This window comes from Tachysurus vachellii, chromosome 2 (assembly GCF_030014155.1).
Source record: "Tachysurus vachellii isolate PV-2020 chromosome 2, HZAU_Pvac_v1, whole genome shotgun sequence".
Taxonomy (NCBI): domain Eukaryota; kingdom Metazoa; phylum Chordata; class Actinopteri; order Siluriformes; family Bagridae; genus Tachysurus; species Tachysurus vachellii.
In genome coordinates this window covers 8,937,674-8,955,599 of record NC_083461.1, presented here as the reverse complement: position 1 = coordinate 8,955,599, position 17,926 = coordinate 8,937,674, and the positions used below count along the sequence as shown (strand labels likewise).

The 17,926-nt window shown below is 36.2% G+C and overlaps 1 protein-coding gene across 1 annotated transcript in view; it reads left to right on the top strand.

Annotated features, from left to right (window-relative positions):
- Positions 1-1,210: 1,210 nt before the first annotated feature.
- The window catches only part of tcerg1l (transcription elongation regulator 1 like), an 81,400-nt gene continuing 64,684 nt past the window's right edge, over positions 1,211-17,926 (top strand). The window contains exons 1-4 of the mRNA XM_060889748.1: positions 1,211-1,512; positions 3,412-3,707; positions 12,535-12,681; positions 13,000-13,171. Of these exons, the coding sequence (XP_060745731.1) occupies positions 3,441-3,707; positions 12,535-12,681; positions 13,000-13,171 (586 nt within the window). The 5' untranslated portion in view covers positions 1,211-1,512; positions 3,412-3,440. The remainder of the gene's footprint in view (positions 1,513-3,411; positions 3,708-12,534; positions 12,682-12,999; positions 13,172-17,926) is intronic.

Sequence of the window (17,926 nt, the reverse complement as noted above, 5' to 3'; positions counted from 1 at the left end):
TGCAGTGCAAGTAATTATACACCAGAATGAGAATGATTGCAAACCGCACTGGTTATATAAATAGATAAAAAGAGGCATGAAATGAACAACTGTGCATGTACTAATATAAAGAACATGCTATTTGTAAGAGCGGTCTATTGGCAGTTACGTGAATGTTTCAGTCTATTGGCAAATTCTATGAGATCTGGAAAGTGCTTGCAGCTCTTGGGTGTAAGTGAGCAATCAGATATGCAGCTCGTGAGACAATGAAAGCTCATGTTCATTAATCTAAACATTATTTGCTGTGCAAAATATTGAAGTTCATTGACTCATCCTTACTAACTGCTTGGTCAGGGTCGCCATGTTTAAATTGATGCTACCTGATTAATTAGCAGTAACTTCAGATGAAATTAACATAAATTAAACTTGAGTGATGTGGCTGAGGAACTGTCAGAGACACAATTAGCTTCACACAACTTGCTGTCAGTGTCAGCATTTCACTTTCCATTGTTTCTCTAGCAATTCTTCATTTGTAAGTCTTATTTAAATTGGTTCTTTTAAGTAAAATGAACCTTATTTATTTATTTATTTATTTATTTATTTATTTATTATGCAGTATTATGTAGGCTAAAGTGAGCTGAGAAAACAGACAAAACATGGTCTGCCCCCTGGTGGTATGCAATAGATGCATATCAGAAGTATATAAATATAGACTAGATTTTTTTGGGCAGTATGTCAAAATGACAGAAGAGAAAGTTGTCTGTGTATTCTGGATTAAGGTACATCGTGTGAGAGAGAAAAAAAAAAACTAAGAACAATCAATTGCACATATGAAGTATGCATGCACAATTAACTGTAGGCTTGTAAATGTCAAAGCAGATATACAGCGTGTAGGATTGTTTTCATCCACGTGCCTTTTGGATGCGTTGTGCGCTGGCACGCGGCATCAATACAGTCTCTCTCTCTCTCTCTCTCTCTCTCTCTCTCTCTCTCTCTCTTTTACACACACACGCACACTCACACACACAGAGCGAGTGAGAGAGTGAGAAAGAGAGAGAGAGAGAGAGAGAGAGAGAGAGAGAGAGAGACTTTGATTCGCGTCATAAGAAATCCGCGCACACTCGCAGGGCGTCACGCGCAAAGTTCCCACGACCCGGATTATATTCTGAGCAAAATTTATGATGTTTTTATATGAGCCATGGTCCCTTATAGGAGCGTATGCTTTTCTTGAGTGAGAGACAGAGTGACAGGCAGCATATTTTCCGCTACAGTCCCACCGAGCTTCTTTTATTGTGCGGACTGATACCGGACTGATTCCGTGGGTCTTGATCGCGCGCTCTGTCCGTGGACGCTGCGCGGTCGCTTCTCATTCCGGCCACTTTTAAACATCTGGTACTGGATACTATAAGCTTTTTTTTTTGGGGCTGAGTGTCTTTGTTTTTCCAATATGTGCGTGACTAGTGAGTGAAGGAATGAAGGTGTAAGAAAGTGCATCTCTCTATAAGGGAATTTATACTGTACATCTCTTCACAGGTGAGTTTGTAAATCCTAACCGTATAGCATTCGTATACGGGAACATCATCTGGAACGCAATAATGGTGCGCAGTGCATTAATTAATAATCTGCACCCATAAAGCAACGCGTTCCAGTAAACTTGCATTCATCAGAACGTTGTTTGCTCAGACGAGCCCTAGTTTCCTTAGTGTGTGCTTGCTGAAAAAGTAGAGTTATAATCATATCTGGTAACATATTAAGTAGCACATGTGTACCAACAAAAGGGCTGATTTTTGCATTTGGACACCTGGATGAACGTGATTGGTTTTGCCTATGGAATTATATTATATACACACTTTATTTACACTAATGAACAATACCATCCATAACTGGGAACTCAGCTATTGAAGTTATATTGTGGATAAATATTTTACTATACTGTATAGTCAGTAACTAGGATGAGATCTAGCACTGACTAAAACCTCTGGTGTGTAGAATAGAAAAAATGGTCTGGGGAGATCATACTGTAACTACAACATTCAGAATTCATCGGTGATCTAATATCTCATATGCCAGGGAAGATTTGTATGTAAAGATCTTACATTTGTCTAAGAACCCAAAATGGAGCAAGTGTGGATGGAGCACTCAGCTCTTAGAATGTATGCTCTTTACAAATAAAATAAGGCTAGAAAAGGTTTTATTTTTCAATTAAGACCTTTTTTGCTCATGGTTCCTTAAAACATTATTTATTCCCTGGTGGCAAGACCAACCAAATTATCATTTTGTTCTTAGAAATGGGCTCCCTAAAGGATCCCTTCCTCTCAAACCCCTCTTTAATAAGCAAATTTTGTGATAATTTCCCACATAGAGCCTTTTAGGATTCATCCAGAGGGACAAAACAAATTATAGTTCACATAATAAGTCATCCATCATAAAGGTTCTGGAAGGCTGCCTTCATGTGCAGCATTTAGTTGATTTCATTCAAACCTTCATGTGTTTTATGTTTTCAGCACTGGTTGTTTCAGCAGATGTGAACACAGTAATCACACACATTGTAGACTAAAGCTCCTGTCTCAGTGAGGTGGTCTAGATTTGCATCTAAGTGGACTCCAGGGCAGTTTGATTACAGTAAGATAGAAATTTGACCCTGAATCAACTCAGCTGCAGGAAAGAAATCACATATGCAATGCATTTCCTTTAAAAGTGAACTACTAAACCCAGCTGAGAAATTGAAAGTGCCCACCTGTTGCAGAAATAAGATAAGAAAATAAGAAAGAAAAGTAAGAAAAGAAAAAAGTGATGGAAAGAGTATAGCAAATGTTTTAAAATCATTAATTGCTCATTTAGCACCAGTACATACTGTACTCATGCACATGCCTCAAACTTTTGGTTTACTTGTGTGTAGTTTGCAATCAAACTGAATAGCAAACAAACCTAATAAATCGACTTGACAAACAGGTGGTACTGTAGGTTATTAATAGGTGACTTAGCAGCTTAAGAAATAAAAAGTAGGTTCTACTATGACGTATCTCTAGGCAGACTTTGCATTTGGAGTTTGCACTTTGCATTTTTGTGCAATTTAATAATTCAGCTCCTTTAAAAAGATAATTGAAAAGATCTCGTTAAAAAGATCTTTTGTCTTTTAGTTCTAAAGACATTTTATCTGGAATTATTTCTGCAGAGAACTACATATAACCTTTAATGTTACTCCCTGAAGGCCAAATGCTTATATTGTAGATAATATGATAGCTCAAGAAATGTATTAATCTCTGTTTAAATAATGCAGTGTTGTTTGGATGAAATGACAACTTGCAGAAAACGTTACTAAGACATAATTGTACAGAAATTACAGCATTTTCACAATATTACACAGAAAAGCATAATATATTTTATTGCAATAACTAAGTCACTTTTCCTCTCTTTTTTCCTGTGTGCCAGCACATAAAGTTCTGCTGTAGGATGCAGGGATGATGCCCGTTCGGCGCGTTAAGGCTCAGCCACGTGTGTGGCCGCTGAGCACCGAGCCTCCTCCCTGGGTGTGGACGATGCCAAGTGCTGCAGGACTGTGTACTCTGAGCTCCACTCCTCATGCGACCCTCCTTACCTCTGCCAGACCTCCTCCTCCTCCTCCTCCTCCTCCTCCTCCTCCTCTGCGTGCTATCACAAGCTGGCAACTCTCTTGTGATCCATTCTTACCACCACTCATCAGCCCACTTCCAGTGCCAAACGTTCAGGTAGCAAGCCATATTTTTCCCACTGCTGCTTGCAAGACAATATTTACACATGTTCAGCTTTTGTTAGACTCAAGCTGTGATTTACAAAGACATTAAACAGCAACATCTTCAGTACCATGTTAACCCTTATACTCCTTTGTCTGAAGGATACACTAAAGCATTGATTGTGACATTGCTTATATTTCCAACTGTCCACAGTTCTTTTTTCCCATATGTTTTTTTATTATTTATTTACTCCTTTCAGAGCAGTAAGCAGGTCCTAATTATATTGATATAAAACATTACAACTTCCAAGGACTACAACATGGATTAATGTTATCCAATTGGAAGGAATTTGAATTTAATTAAAATGATTTCTTTTGCATAAGTAAATATGTAAAAATGTTTGATAACACTTTATTGAAGTCCAAGTTAGATATCCTACTAACTTTCTATAGGCTATCATGAAACAGCCAACTGATTCTCAACTAATGATACTCATCTATCTGTTAACAATATCTCAGATGTATGAACTGACTTCTTGTGAACTATTTTAGAAATTGTGGGGGAAGTCATGGCCTAATGGTTAGAGAGTTTCACTCCTAACCCTAAGGTTGTGGGTTTGAGTCTCGGGCTGGGCACGACTGAGGTACCCTTGAGCAAGGCACCGAACCCCCCAACTGCTCCCCGGGCGCCGCGGCATAAATGGCTGCCCAAATGGCTGCTCTGGGTGTGTGTTCACGGTGTGTGTGTTCACTGCTGTGTGTGTGCACTTTGGATGGGTTAAATGCAGAGAACAAATTCTGAGTATGGGTCACCGTACTTAGCCGTATGTCACGTCACTTTCACATTCAAATTTTACCCTGAGAAAACTTTAACTCTAAAATGAATAAATGTTATGCACCCCTTAAATACAGTTACACTATATGCCCAAATGTGTTGTATGTGCACACCAGTATGTGGGGATCTTTGCCTATTCAGCCAATTGCATTAGTGAGGATGAGTTGGTTGAGAAGGTCTGAAAATGCGTTCCTAATCATCTCAAAGCTGTTCAGTGGGATTAAACTCCAGGCTTTGTGCATGTTACTCAAGAGCTTCCACTCCAACCTTGGCAAACCATGCCTTTATGGACCTGGCTGTGCACAGGGACATTGTCATGCTGGAACAGGTTTAGAACAGTCTTGATGTTGAAGCACACAAAAGCATTTTAGATGATTGTGTGCTTCTGTCAACAATTTAGGGAAGGTCTACATTTGGATATGATGATCAGCTGTCCAGGGGCACGGTGGCTTAGTGGTTAGCACGTTCGCCTCTGGTTACTCCGGTTTCCTCCCCCGGTCCAAAGACATGCATGGTAGGTTGATTGGCATCTCTGGAAAATTGTCCGTAGTGTGTGATTGCATGAGTGAATGAGAGTGTGTGTGTGCCCTGTGATGGGTTGGCACTCCATCCAGGGTGTATCCTGCCTTGATGCCCGATGACGCCTGAGATAGGCACAGGCTCCCCGTGACCCGAGGTAGTTCGGATAAGCGGTAGAAGATGAATGAATGAATGAATGATCAGCTGTCCAAAAACCTTTGGTTATAGAGCTTTATTGTTATCGATTTCTATTCTGTCATTCAACAAAGGAACAAATTTCCTCCAAGTTGGTACCAGATATTGCTGAGTTTATGAGGTTTGAATTTGCCTGTTTTATTTACTAGTCAAAAATGCTAATAGCTGTTTGAAATTAAATATAATCCATTTGAAAATGGGAATTGTGATTTCCATGGCTGTAATTTACTACATATTATAGTAACTAAACTAAATAATATATGTCCCTAAGCCCTAACTCTGAGCTAAAGGCAGAAGCCAATTTGTAGTGTTCTTAGATTATCTACTAAGCAGCAGTAACCTTAAACCATTGATATATTAGATGTTTAACACTCTATAGTACTTTATTTAACCGTTCGTTGAAGGTTTAAAGTGGATTGTCTAAAGTGGATTAAACCAAATGTTTAGCATTCCAATTAAAAATTATTTTGGGGAAAAAAATATACAAAACTTTTTCAACATAAAGAGACAAAGTGAAGATTAATAGCCAATCTTTCCTGAAGGTTTGATCTATTGGCATATCAGAAATTCACACATAAGTTCTGGTGACAACCTCATTCCACCTCAAAACAAAGTCTTTTCACATTAAAATATTTATGTTAATTAAAAAAAAAAAAAAAAAAGACTTTCCATTTCTAGCAGGAAAAACTTAATGAATATGATTCACTGCCAGTCCTAGTACATTTGGTGCCCAAGGCGAGCATCATGCATTTGCACTTGCGAAAAAAAAAAAAAAAGTGTTGTAACAAGTTTTCAGGACTATGAGAACAGTTTTAGTGTTAACTTTACTGTCTTGACAAATTTCTCATGAAGCAACATCTGCCTTCTGCTTCTCTTTGACGCTAAATAGCATTGCACAGGATGCACCGATGGACAAAATCAAATTTTGTCCTGTTTACACACTTCAAGTGCATCTCTGAGCTTTGAGCTGGCAAAACAGAGCAATACTTGTGCATGGGTTCCACTTTACAATCTTCTTTGTAACAGCTCTTAATCTATCAGTAATCTGCTTTTTGGGAGCTGTGAAAGACGACAGCATTGGTACAATTGGCTCAGGCATTGCTTGCATGTAGCTCAATATACTTTTGAAGGCTCTCCAAATTGGCAAAGTGACACCTGGCTCCAAATGGTGCCTTAGGCAGCTACGAATGTTGTGTATGTCAGGGATTGGTTGTGAACATCAAAATAAAACCACAGTTATATTCCAACGATTTATATTCACAACTACTCCACATTGGTCTTGCAGTATTAATACAATTTAGCAGCTAGTGTATGACTTAATATATTGAACATTTTTATGGGGAGTAGTGTGCTCACAATGGGAAACAACAGGAAAATAAAATGTGTATTATTAATAGCACGATACAGTCTGCAGTACCCCTGCAGAAGTAGACACAGGGGGAACTCTGTTTTAAATTTTGCTAAATGGCTGGCATATCAATGAGAACACAGCTACTACTTATGAAAATTAGGAGTTAAATGTTAAACTGTATATTTTGGATTTCAAAATTGTCAGTAGTGTCTGTTTAGGCTGTTTTGTTGGAGCTCAGTGATTTGATGTACCCCAATTGTAATTTGCTTTTATTACTATTTTTTTGATTTGTTACAAACTGTTTAATTAGGGAACGCAGATTTCTATATATGTAGTATTTAGTAATATGTACAACATTTGATTACCAGACTTTTTCTTTTTTAATATTTGTGCATTATTAAACGTTTGATTTAGACAATAACATAAAATTAAGGTTATTGCCAAAGTACTTAAACAATACAAACTATTTTTTTGCATGTTACTTATGTGCATATTCACATAGCAATAATTACTATCTAACATTTTTTCTTAGGAGAGTGGCTATCAGCTGTAGAAGAAGAAAATATTCTTTGCTAGATAACAAGATCTCACATCTGTAAATAAATAAAAACAACAACAACTATTATTATTATTATTACTGCTCCAACTATTACTACTACTAATAAATAAAACATCACAACAACACAAAAATCAATAAGAGAAGTTATGGATGATAAGTTAAGACCATGGTTGTGGTTTATGTGTGGTTGTCATGAACACGGAACAGAGCGGACCCAAACGCAGGATAGCATAAATAAACAGGGTTTAATGACAGAACACAAAACAGGAACACAGACTCGAGACGGGACTAAACAGGACTAAGACCACAGTAGAGGCCGCGCTGCACGAGGCAACGCGGCACAGTTAAATACAAAAAAGGACAATGACACAATAAGGATCAGGTGTGATGACAGGGAGGAGCAGACGAAGGCGGGGCAGACACGTGACGAGAAACGTAAACAAACGCACGTGGCCAGAGTCCGGGCAGAGTCCTTACAAGTGGTACTTTTTCTTATGCCATTTTGCTAGTGAAGTCAGATGACACATTATCATCAGTGTTTGTTTTAATTCGTATAAAAAAACAACATTTTTTTCTGAATGAACAGATGTATTTTAAACAGACAGAAATACAGATATGAATTGGTGGTCAATATTCATTTATATACTCTTACTTTCTTTTTTTTTTGTTTCTAGAAATCTTGCCAAAAATAATTATTGGACATCTGGTTGAGACAAGAGGTGTCCATCAAGAATGCCCATGGGAAAACAAACGGAAAAAAAGAAAGAAAAAAAAAAAAACTCATGCAGATGGGAGGTTTTTAATGTCATATGGGCATATGAGAATAGTCAGATACACACAAATCAAAGTGAAAAACCATGGTGAACAAACACTGCCACTGTTAAGCTCTTGAGCAAGACCCTTAACCCTAGGGATGCTGTATCATGGCTGACCCTGTGCTCTTACCCCAACTTTATCATAGTCAGGGTCACAGTGGATACAGAGCTCATTCTCTTGGGAACAATGAATGTAAGGTGGCAGTGTATGCAGGATGAGATGCCAGTCCATTACAGGGAATCATGCACATGCACGTTCACACTCATTCACACATAGGGGCAATTTAGCATAGCCAGTCCTCTAACCTTCATCATTTGGGGAGGTGTGAGGAAAGTGGTGAGGCAGTAAGGAACTCATGCTGACACGAATAAAACATGCACAGAAACTCCCAGTGGGCAGTAAACTGAAATTAGGATTGAAGCAGAAACCCTGGCATTGTGAGGTGGCAATGCTGAATGCTGTGCCACTGTGCTGCCCCTCACCTCTGGTAGAGTTGATTTAATGCCAACAGTGCTATATTACTCCTTTGATAGTGTTAGATTGGGGACTGAGAGAGTTCATGTATCATCCACTGTGGATTTTGTTCTGTATTTGTAACAGCTTTTTTGGTGCATTGTCTCAGAGTGAATGCCAAATAACTCACGATAGACACAAGTGCTTGATCAGTAGTATTTCTGATTTTTACTATTCAAAGATCATTGGTCAAGAGGGGCCTTTGTTAAACTCCACATTAAACCTCATTACAGCTCATATTTTGCCTGTCATGTTTCATAGTCTTGCCTATTCTTTGTGAGTAGGTCCAGTGCCACTCCGGATAATGGGCTGACCTTCAGGCCAGTATTAACATACGGGCCATTATGTTGAGTTTTATAAATGAGGTTAGCTCGGTCGATAGGATGATGACTGTAGAAAGAGCATAAAGCTGTTAGTCTTCACAAAACTCTTACTTGTAACCTCTAGAGGTGCTTATTTATGATTGCTTAATGCAAACCACCTCCCACTCATGAATGCAGAATGCCATTAAATCTTTGAAAATGAAATTTCTGTGCAAAGAGTTTTATAACTATTGAGACTACGTAGTGTACAAGGACATTGGTTTATACTGTCTCAGTTTGGCGACATGTAAAGTAAAGGACATTTTAACACCAACTTTCCACTGGGTTACAAAGAGCACTGGGCTTCTGATTGACTTGCACCATAGTGAGGAAATGACTCAGCCGGAGGGAGTGTGTGTCACAAAGTGGTACTTCCCACAGCTGAGTGTGGTTAATAATGAGCGCTGTGGAAATAGATCGGCAGTAATGCAAAGATGTGACTCCACTCTTGAGCATTAAGGAATGTCTTTATGCCTGCACCACACTCCAGGCACATTACCGGAATATAATTGACATTCTGTAGATAACACACATTCATAGAGTATGAAGCTTCTGGTTCAACTGAAAGTTTTATATCTCTTAGGTCTGAGCTGGGAAGCTCAAACAAAGAGAATGGAGCATTTATATTATGCACATATAAAAGTTTGTGAAAAGGAGTTTTATATAAATAAATGGGCTTTGACATTCATGTGCCATTTAATTTTTCTTTATGAAATTGATCTTTTGAACCCATAGTTCCTGCCTTATAAAGAATATTCACCATAACTTGAATGTCAGACTTCAGCTTTTAGCCAGCTTATTCATGCTTTTGTTAAATCACTGAAAAGAACGGAGCCTCCCACAGCTAGGAAAGCCATAAATTTGGTACATGTGACTTTCCCTATTACTTTGTGTCACTATGACCCAGAACCTGTGTGTTGAAAATTGTTTTTGAAGAGAAAAAGGTTTTAAATTTTGCAATGAATTCGAATGAGTGCAATGGAATATATTAAATGTATTATAACACAGCTATTTGACCAGAAGGTATTGCTTTATTTTCTAAAACAGAAGCTCTGATTCTAGTTCTAGCTGCAAGGCAAATCACAGGTAACCATGACACTGATCATACTATTATTAAAGAACACAGTGTCAAACAGTGAAAATACACTCAGATTGGATATCTATCTATCTATCTATCTATCTATCTATCTATCTATCTATCTATCTATCTATCTATATCTATATATATATATATATATAGAGAGAGAGAGAGAGAGAGAGAGAGAGAGAGAGAGAGAGAGAAAGAGAGAGAGAGAGAGAGAGATATTTCATAAAAATTAAATCATAAGAAAAGAAACGATCCAAACATTAATTCAGTCCAAAACTCATCCTAAGCTTTTTACATCCACATTTTTAACCGTCCAAACAATCCAGGCAATTTTGTGCTCTTATGATTTCATTCCACAAGTTTTATCAGTTTATTATTGATCAGATTTTCTGTTGTGAGGAAATCTGTGGTAAAATATGGTGAGGAAATCTATTACCTTCATCTTGCATGTAAAACCTGTTATTGATTGGGTTACAGCAATAAAGATGAGAATTATATGAATATTAGCATTCAAGGGTTGTTCCCAAAACGTGTATACGGAATATACAACTTTATCAATTTTATATTGAAAAGTAACTTTTGCTTGAAATCTTATTTGATCAAGAACAAATCAAACTGCACACAAGCCTAGAACACATAACATGTGGCATAATTATACTTCAATGCACAGACACACACACACACACGCACAAAAGTCTTAACTGTAGACTGTGCAACAATTAAAATTCATTGCACTCTTGTGCAACTCATATTTATTTATTTATATATGACTTTGTCCTTGATATTGACAATTCTATATACAAGTTTTACTGTATTTCTCTTTTATAACTGGGAGTTTTTAAATCATAATACTATTGCCTGGCTGAAAGTGTCCTTGGCATAAATAACTCCCTTTCACATCTGCCTTGCAAATTCAGCCTAAACCCCATCATATTAATATTCTCTCCAATATATTGGTGCAAAGAAATGATTTTAAAAACTCATTACAAGCCCAAAATGCATCAGTGATCATCATCTAATGACAGTCATGGAGCAGTTCTTTTTAACTTAAGACCTTTCATTTCTGAAGTAGTTTTCCAGAGGTCTTTGGTGTCCTTAATAGAGTCAACTGTAATTGTTTGACACTCTTTACAAGAATAGGCAACAATCAGCTTAAAACCGTTTTTTTAGTTTATCGAGGACTCTTTAGGGATTAACTACACTCTTGTGTTTCATTCAATAAAGTCAAAAGCAGTCAGCTTATTTTTATGAAATAATGAATGTCTAATGAATTCCTATAAGTCTATAAGTAGTTTAGAGTTTAACATTTCACTCATACTAGATTTGGTTCTTATCTATTTCTATTAGCTATTTTTACTAGGGATGGGCCCTTGAGCAAGGCCCTTAACCCTTACTGCTCCAGGGGTGCTGTATTACGGCTGACCCTGAGCTCCGATCCCAACCTCCAAAGATGGGATATGCGAAGAAGGAATTTCACTGTGCAGTGATGTATTTGAAAAACAAAATAAAGGCTTTTTATATAATTGACGCTAGTCTTACGTAATGTTAACTAACTAAATATCTTTGTTAAATATGACCGGTTTTATATATAAATTAAAAATGTTTTGAAGACATATCAAGATTATGGCTTCTATGGCGGTAAAGGATATCATTTTATACAAGGATTTGATAACTCCACCACACTAGAGTTCCACACTACAGCCTTGTGACTTCAAACACACACATATACACACATATAAGTCTTGATTACAGTCTTGGATGCTAACTTAAGAATATTCAATTACAGAATATTGTCATTGGAGAAATGACCTTCATGATATGTAACTTTGAAGGTCTAAAACCGCAGCTAAGCCACAGTAGCACAAATATCAGGTTATAGATTACTAAGAGTACATAAGAAGCTTGTGAGGTTCTCAAGCTAATTGATTAATGTGATGAAGATAAAGATTACCACAGAGTGAAAAAGCTTTAAACAACTTTCAGTGTTAAAATGTCAATTTTCTTTTATTGTAATAGAGTACAATGACTTAAGTATATTCCACACTCTTAATGATAAGTCGTTAGAGTGTAAAAGGAATAATATAAATGTCCTCAGTCCATGGAACAGAGTTTAAACAAATTGTTTACTGCATTAACACAACTAGTCAATAAATTGTTGGTTGTTTTCAGATAGCCAATTACTAATACTTATATATTAATATATTCCAAGTACTAATATACTGCAAATGCATAATGAATAGGCCATGTGCGTATAAGTGTCTAATTTGCACTTTACTGAATAAAGACCAAAGTCATAATTAACCACTAATATGCTAGTATGCTAATATGTCTTAACATACAGTGTTACCCTTTTAACACAAAATTATACCTTGTTCTCATGTCAAAATATCAGTTTTTATTTTATATATTAATTTATGCTAATTTTCCTGGAGAATACCAATTCTTTGACATTGATAAACAGATGACTGTTCTGTTTGTACCAGGACATTTTGCATATTTACACATTAATCTCTTAGGTCCTTAGCCTGGAATTGTGCAAGGATTAAAAGTAAAATTCTATGACTTAAAACACATATGTCCTTCAATTCCCCCTCTCTGTCTTTCAGTGGGAGCTTACATCAAGGCCTCCCATGCTGGGATTTCAGCATTCTGCGGGTGTTGATCTGGTTCCTGTGTTCCCTGTTGTGTATCGCACTGTACTTCAGCCACATTATGGCAAGTCCTGGCTGGAAAAACGCAGGCATGACTACAAGGTAATACACTGCAATGTGTGTTATAAGTGCTTTAATTGTAACTCGGTGCAGAACATTGGATACTTGTATAAAGGAGCTGTTTTCTACTCATAAAGGTTAATTAAAACAATATAAAAAAAAGCAAGCATTTTTTCTTTTGTTGAGCATCACTTGTGAGATTTAATTCTACTTTTGGTACATTTGATTACACACCCACTATTAGTAGAACACAGCATTTTGATTTGGTACAGCATCATTTTACTTTACTCTCTCTCTCTCTCTCTCTCTCTCTCTCTCTCTCTCTCTCTCTCTCTCTCTCTCTCTCTCTCTCTCTCGTAGGTTTATCTAAATAATGCTTTGGAGACCTGGATTGGGCCAGAGGAAGTGGGAATTTTTCAGCATCAGGAAAAGCCAGTGCTAATGGCAAACCAAGTAGCGATGAGCATATCAAGGCCAACAGCTGCCTCCAGGAATTTCCACACTCTGCTTCTGACACCCAGGCGCATTTCAGGTAGGAGGAAGAATTTTCTAATCCTTTATTCGTTTGGCCTGCTGGCCCACTGTCAGGCTTGCCTTAATCCACAGGTTTTATCGCTTTCCACTCATATTTAAGCTTGCCTTTTTCCCCATTCTCTTGGATTTGAATCCTATTTTAATGCAAGCAAACCTATCAGTCTGTCAACATTTTATTTTATGATGATTAAAAAAAAAAGAAAGAAAAACCTTTAGTAGGAGGAAAGGCTTTGTGTGTCTACTATCATAGCTTTCACACATGGCTTTGAAGGCATTATAGTCAAAAGCTGTAAGCAGAAGTCAAAGCTGTAAAGTGGTACACAGGTCAAATGAAGGTCGTCCTATATCGGATGAAAATAGATTGGGATTATAAGTACACACCTGCGTGGCTTCGATGTCTATAATAGTGCATTCCGCTGCAGCAGTAACCTGGGTGCACGCCTCTCTTTACCCTTGTAGCTGGAGAGAGATGGATCCCATTGCAGGTCTAATAGACTGATGCTGAAGGATTAATCCTTGAAGGATTAAAAAAAAATTCATCTTTCTGGAGGATTTTGTGTTACTGCAAAAAGATTTGAAACAAGTTGTTGTGTGTGTATCCACACAGTAGTGTACCAGAAATTGATTTAAAAAGGAAATAAGGAAATACGTTAAATAAAATCATTGCATGCTTTAAATGAAATATATATATATATATATATATATATATATATATATATATATATATATATATATATATATATATATATATACTCGCTCATGCATTTGGTGTGGATGCCAGAAAGCAGGAGTGGTGTTAGTATTCAGTATTCGCCATTTAATTATTTATTGCACGTCAGCCAATCCTGTTGTATTTGTAACATTACTTGGTATAAGAAAAACATTTCTGACAGTTGCACTGAAAATGATTAAAATAACAAGCTAAGGTTTGGGGAAAATATCTCATATTTTGCGTGCTTTTCTTGTAGAAGACATTTTGCAGCTGTCAATTTGTTATCTCTACACTCAAAGAATATCTAACTGACTAATGGCTTTCAAACAGAAATAGGAAAAATACATTTTATTTTCAACATAGAACCTGGAAGCATATACAATAAAGTATGATTAAACAAACTAAGGGACATGATTCCAAGGGCAGAATTATGATTGGCTTCAGTGACCTGTTATAAAAATCATTAGACCACAATTACTGAGCCAAACAATGTTATTTGACACATATATAATAATATGCACTGTATGCATGCTATGTTAGCCTTGAATGAATAACCACATGGTACTGTTATTAATTATTTCATGGAGGTTCTCTCAGGTTCAAGAAATCTCCCCAGCTATGCCTCCACATCTCCATGAACTGATGCATGAGCTGAGTCAGGGCAAATGGCCAGAAGGTTTTAAACTGTTGTGATTTCCATGTGTTGGGAAGACCATATTTATTATTATTTTTTATTTCCACATGGTAAATTTAAAATAAAATGCAAAATACATTGTTTGTATTATACATCGATCTCTCCATTATATAGAATTAAAAGTTCCAACTGAATTGTTAGTCAGATACTGCTAAATAAACCCATCATGACAATAGTATATTTATTAAAAGTGTAGTCAATGTGGTTACATTTGGTGTGATGTTCTGAGGCAAAAACAAACTGTAGAGCATCTTAATAAACAACCAGACACAATAGGTAGGATCACCATGACTATTGATCAATGGATATCTGTCATTAATTATCACAGATCAACATAAAAGAACACATCAGGAACACAATCCAGTATATTGAAGATATAGGGATGTGCATGACCTCAGATAATTTACCAGAAGATGCAAATTACTGCTCAGCCCCAAGCAGCCCTAATATCATGTAACGGTTTATTAAGAGTACATTAAAAAGCCTGTGTGATTCTCGAACTTATTAATATGTTGAAATGAATTCTACCAGAGAGTAAAGAAGTACTTGGGATCTGGTGATTAAGGTAATTAGAGCTAGTAGACATATCCAACCAAATTCCCCAACAATACTGGATAATTTTTCCAAACGCTACTCACTAGTAAGATGGAAAGAAAGCTATTAAGTAAGACTTGAAAGAAGCTATTAAAATATTTAATAAATCATCTACTATTTTTCACAGATACAATGTAGAATGACTTGATATTCTTGACTCCTACTGATCTGCATTTTACTTGTTAAAGATTGATGACCAAACAATCTCAAATAAGTAGCATGTAAAAATGCTACATAACATAACAATTTAGATAAAGATTATTTAATTTTTTATACTTTTTTGTTTTACTTGATTATAAATGTTCCTTTATGGTTTGTACAAATTGGATGTGATGTAAGTAAGGTTAAATGTCATATATGTTAGTCCCATAGCTATTGATTCATTTGAAATCCAAGCAACACAAAATACAGAGTTGTCCATACTGTTTCATGACAGAGCTGTAGATCATTTATGTAGTAGCCAGCTCATGGGAATAAGATTTTAAGGGAGGACATTTTTCAGTCAAAATGATCTCTCTCTCTCTCTCTCTCTCTCTCTCTCTCTCTCTCTCTCTCTCTCTCTCTCTCTCTAAAGTGTTATCCACTGATTGCCTTCTCTGGATTGCAGTATGCTGTCATTTGTGTCATATTCAAAAGAAAACTGAAACTCGGATCAGAGACTGAAACAATCCAAGGAAATGCAGTGAGAATACTAACAACGTGTGGGTAAAATCAAACTGGAGACATTAACGATATGAATACTGTGTGTGTATGTTCAGGTTAGGCGAGACGTGTTTATTTCTACGACTTATATACGACAAGCAACAAATTTGTAGCATGGAAAAAAAGTTTAGTTCTAGTTTACTGTGTCTACTTTAACTGTCATGTGTGATTGAATAGCTGCCAGACACATGCACTTCTGTGGAATTTGGTGGTAGCTGCTAGCTTAATGACCACATGCGTCTTTTACTAGAACACTGTCACCTTTATTGAATCACTGATGCTGTGTGAGTGAGTGCGTTAACTGACTTTTCTGCAGAAGTTTGTCTTGAATTAGTGACTATGTGTGTTAATACAATGGATTACCAGGGTGCCTCTACCTGTCAGGAGGCTGTGATTGATGTATGGGATTTAATGACTTCATTGAAGTAAGACTTAGTCACTTAAATCACTTTATCTTTTTTCTATTTTATTTTTTTTATGGAAAAATCATTTGTATTTCTATCATTAGCTTGATTTCTGCTTCCATAACATTAGCTTATTCACATTTAAATGTAAAATGCGTTACCTAATGTAGTGTTGCATGTCTTTGTTAGCCGAGAACTACATTTTATACCTAATCAATCCTTATAACAGAACAGAACTTTAATACATTGTCCTTTGTTCTGAATGAATACATGTCTTCTGAACAGTTTTGGCTAGAATGGATATGAAGTTTGTGGGCACAAGCAGTCACCAGAGGTTCAATCATTCATCCTTAGAAACTGCCTTTAAAATAAGCGACTAGTTCGTGCAAGTTTGGGGAAATAAAATGAACTAAAATAAAAATAAAATGTCAGCAGGAGTGATTCAACTGAGGTTGAAGTATTCACATAACATAGTGACAGTGCTAGCATTTCTACCTCTGAGTTGTTTTCAAGATTTCTCGTGGTAGTATTTATATTTAGGTACATTTATTCTATACAGTTTAGCCCACTTCCACTTTGGGTTACAAGCTAAATACATATAAAACAAACAGCTACCAAACTTTTTTCTTCATATCTCCAGGTTTCCGGATTTGATTCGAAGCTTGGGTGACTTTCTGTGTGGAGTTTCTGTACATATTGTATGTCTGTATGTGTTTACTCAGGGTTTTCGGGTTTCCTCCCACTTTGCAAAAAATCAACAGACAGATGGTCTAAACTGAAGTGTCCATAGGTGTGCAAATAAGTGGCTCAGATCCTCATATTGACTAATTGAATGTATAAGGAAATAAAAACCTTTAGTAATATTAATGAAGTTGAAAAATTCTAAACTCTTTAGATTTTGTTAACGAGTACAAATTGTGCACATGTATCGACACTATTTATTTTCAGTGTTTAGCTTTTGTCATAAAACTTAATAGAAAGTTATGAGCTGGTCAGCACAACGTTTCTTTAGTGACAATGCTTCAAACTCATCTACAGTTATTTAAGCAATATTGCACAAGCAAGCTTGTAATTATACTGAATATCAGCATGGCTGTTATTTGCCAATAGGCACAAGCATGCACAAACCTGTGACTGGTGTAACTAGATGCTACCTAGAACCAAAAACTGAATATAGACTATTTTGGATTATTTTTGAAAAAAAAAGGATCGAAATAAGTTGTTTATTCTACGCTTTCACAACTAATACTGCGATAATTACTCATTTTCACCTGACAGCTGTCTAATTATGCAGCAGTATGACTTTCTGAATAACGACTAATAAATAATTTGTGATTTGTGAATCAAATATCTAATGCCTTATTCTTTGTATTTCTTAAAATAACGTTACCATGTTCTTGTGTGCACAGAAGTATTTAACATCATAAGAAGCTTATTTTACTTATAGAGGCTTACTACATGCTAATTAATATACAGAATATATTGTAATTATTGATTTGACAAACTGAAATAATTGAAATATAATTATCACATCACATTTTAAGTTATTATAGTATTATATTTAAATGTCTATTCAAATGTACTTAGACTAGACATACTGTACACCAAAGATGAATTGTACACCAAAGTGAATAAAAAACTGTAGGT